At 37.4% G+C, this 2,500-nt stretch overlaps 1 protein-coding gene across 1 annotated transcript in view; it reads left to right on the top strand.

Annotated features, from left to right (window-relative positions):
- LOC138042345 (beta-1 adrenergic receptor-like) overlaps positions 1-2,500 on the top strand; it is a 3,785-nt gene that overhangs the window by 895 nt on the left and 390 nt on the right. The window contains exon 1 of the mRNA XM_068888202.1: positions 1-2,500. This exon is cut by the window's left edge and continues 895 nt beyond it; it is cut by the window's right edge and continues 390 nt beyond it. Within this exon, the coding sequence (XP_068744303.1) occupies positions 1-327 (327 nt within the window). The 3' untranslated portion in view covers positions 328-2,500.

Below are 2,500 nucleotides of genomic sequence, written 5' to 3'. Positions count from 1 at the left end.
ATTGCAAAAAGGGAAACGGTTACAAATCGAGATGAAGCTATTGCCCGGTTAAAAAACCGAAAGGCGGTGTTTACGATTGGAATAGTAGTGGGTGTGTTTGTGGTTTGTTGGACACCAAGTTTGGTTATCTCTTTTGTCCAGTTCTTTTACAATGACCCTTGCGAGAGAATGAAGCTTAACGGTCATTGGTTTTGGGGAGCTTTAGCCGAGTTTAGCAATTCAGCTTTTAATCCCTTTATTTATTGCATACGAATGAGAGATTTCAGAAAGGCTGTAAAGAGGGTCTTGTTCCGTTTCCGAATAGCAAAATATTTTATTAATCCTTAGGATCTAAGGGGGTCATTTAGTTTTTTTCTAAAATACTGATTCTAACAGTTTTTAGTTAGTTTAATCTAAGTACAAGCACCAACAAAGTTTAAATTTCTTGAATGGTTCTGATACCAACGATCCCTTTTACTTATGACGTCATATTTGATGGCGTCATTTGACCAAGTAAGGGAAAAGGATCCAAAAAGTGTAAAACATCGGCCTTAAAAACCATTCTAGTTTTTTCGCAATTAGAGAATAAAGTGTAATTCAGCAAAGAATGCGTGCTATTTGCTGCTTAAGGACGGTGCCTACTATTGTAATACTTAACTCGGGTTTCCCACATTCTCGTTACCAGAGCCTCGGATCTTATGTCTGCGCATGACCCGAAACTCTGGAAAACTCTATGTAGGAGGACATGCGTCGTGGGGTTCTTATAGCCAAAAATTGGCTACTTGAACCTTAGGGCGTCTACTCACTACTCGTGCTAACATGAATGCACGAATCAGAGAAGCTTTTCATTGTTCTTCACGAAAACCGATGAGAAGACTTTTTGTTTCAGGGTTTCCCAGAGTTCTTCTCTCCTTCAATCATGGCCGGGGCAAAAGAGAAGAGCTCTGGGGTCGAGATTAAAGTTTCCTATGGATGATGCTTACTAATAGATCTGTTGGGATATTTTTCGTGGTTTAAAACAAGGCGAGAAAATCTGAACTTAGCAAGTGCTCTTGGTATCCATAAAGGAAATTAAGGGTAACCGTGCATTTTTCCGAGATAATTTGGAACCTCAATTAAGCTTCAATTTGCCAAAAGAAAGCCATACGTCGCTTTGAATTTTAAAGTTTTTTTTTACAAATATTGTTGATTAATTATCTTTGAAAAATGTGAGGTTAAGCCCAATTTTTTTTTTGAATTTCAATAACACTTGTTCAGATCAGCTTTTCCTGCATATTCATTAAATTGCGCAAAAATACCTTTGAATTAATAGGCACCGTCCTTAAATAACAGCTTTGCAAAATGATACCAAAAGGATGATTGTCATAAAAACTGTACACTTAAATTCTAAAATTTGGTTTCATTTATGTCATTTCACATTACAGGATCAAGATCAAAATTAATATGTTCTTGAAAAACAGTTTATGGTTAAAAGTTTTTAAATCCTTTTACATTTTAAGTATTGTGACGAAGTTCTCTTGGTCTTGTTGGCTTAACTCTGGGTCTTCCACTAAGCTCCTCAAGTCTTCTTGAGCCTTGCCGGCTTTCATCATTGAAGTAATAGTTTCCCAGTATGATATCTCACAAAGCATGGGTAAGGACACGTATACGAACACCACAGATTGCTCAACTACAGGCCATTCCGGAATTGCACAAGGAACTGGGGCGCGTTTCACATTTGGACCAATCGATAAATTGACACCATCACATGAAAGATAACATCTGCCTACGTTTGATGCTTTTAGGTCGAACAGAGACCCCGCGGGGGACTCCCATATAAAAGAGACGGGGGTACTTGTCGGAAAAAAACCCGTAAGAGGTCCCAAGATCCTGTCTTGTGGGCGTGGCATGAAATTTTTTCACCCCTAAGAGGTACCAAATTATGAGTTTTAATTAAACAAAATTAAAAAAAATTGTTAATTGCCAAATGTCTCCTGTGATAATTTTTCGGCTCAATAACCCTAAAAGGTACCAGTTCCTTGCGGGGTGCCAACCCTTTAATTGTGCACTTTGCAGGCCAAGCTATTGTTATGTGAGATTGGATAATGGAAGTCATAATCTGTGTCTCGTTCTGACAACCGGGATTGCCTTCTGGCAACTACTGATTTAAGCTTGAATATTACTAAAACGGTGTGCATTACTAAAACTGAATGTTTCCAATTAAAACTGTCAATAGCAAAATTCAACGAATCCAAACAACAATAGAAATAACTAGGAATTCCAGTACTTTGACGAAAATCTTAAATTGAAAGAACATGTTGATAAACTTTGTTCAATAGTAAATCAATGAATCAGTGGTCTTAATTAGTCTTAATTAATTAAATCATTAGAAAGGTAGTAAAAAGGTTCCTTAATTTTTAGTTTTCCACTTCCACCGAAAGTCGAGTCTTCACCCTAAGTACAGAGCACAAGTCAAACAAATGGTGTAAGAAACAGCTTTGAGAATGGCTCCTCTTCAATGGCCCGATAATCGTTCTACGTT

Source organism: Montipora capricornis, chromosome 3 (genome assembly GCF_036669925.1).
Source record: "Montipora capricornis isolate CH-2021 chromosome 3, ASM3666992v2, whole genome shotgun sequence".
Taxonomy (NCBI): Eukaryota; Metazoa; Cnidaria; class Anthozoa; order Scleractinia; family Acroporidae; genus Montipora; species Montipora capricornis.
The sequence above is the reverse complement of the archived record's forward strand: the minus strand, read 5'-3'. Positions and strand labels throughout refer to the sequence as shown.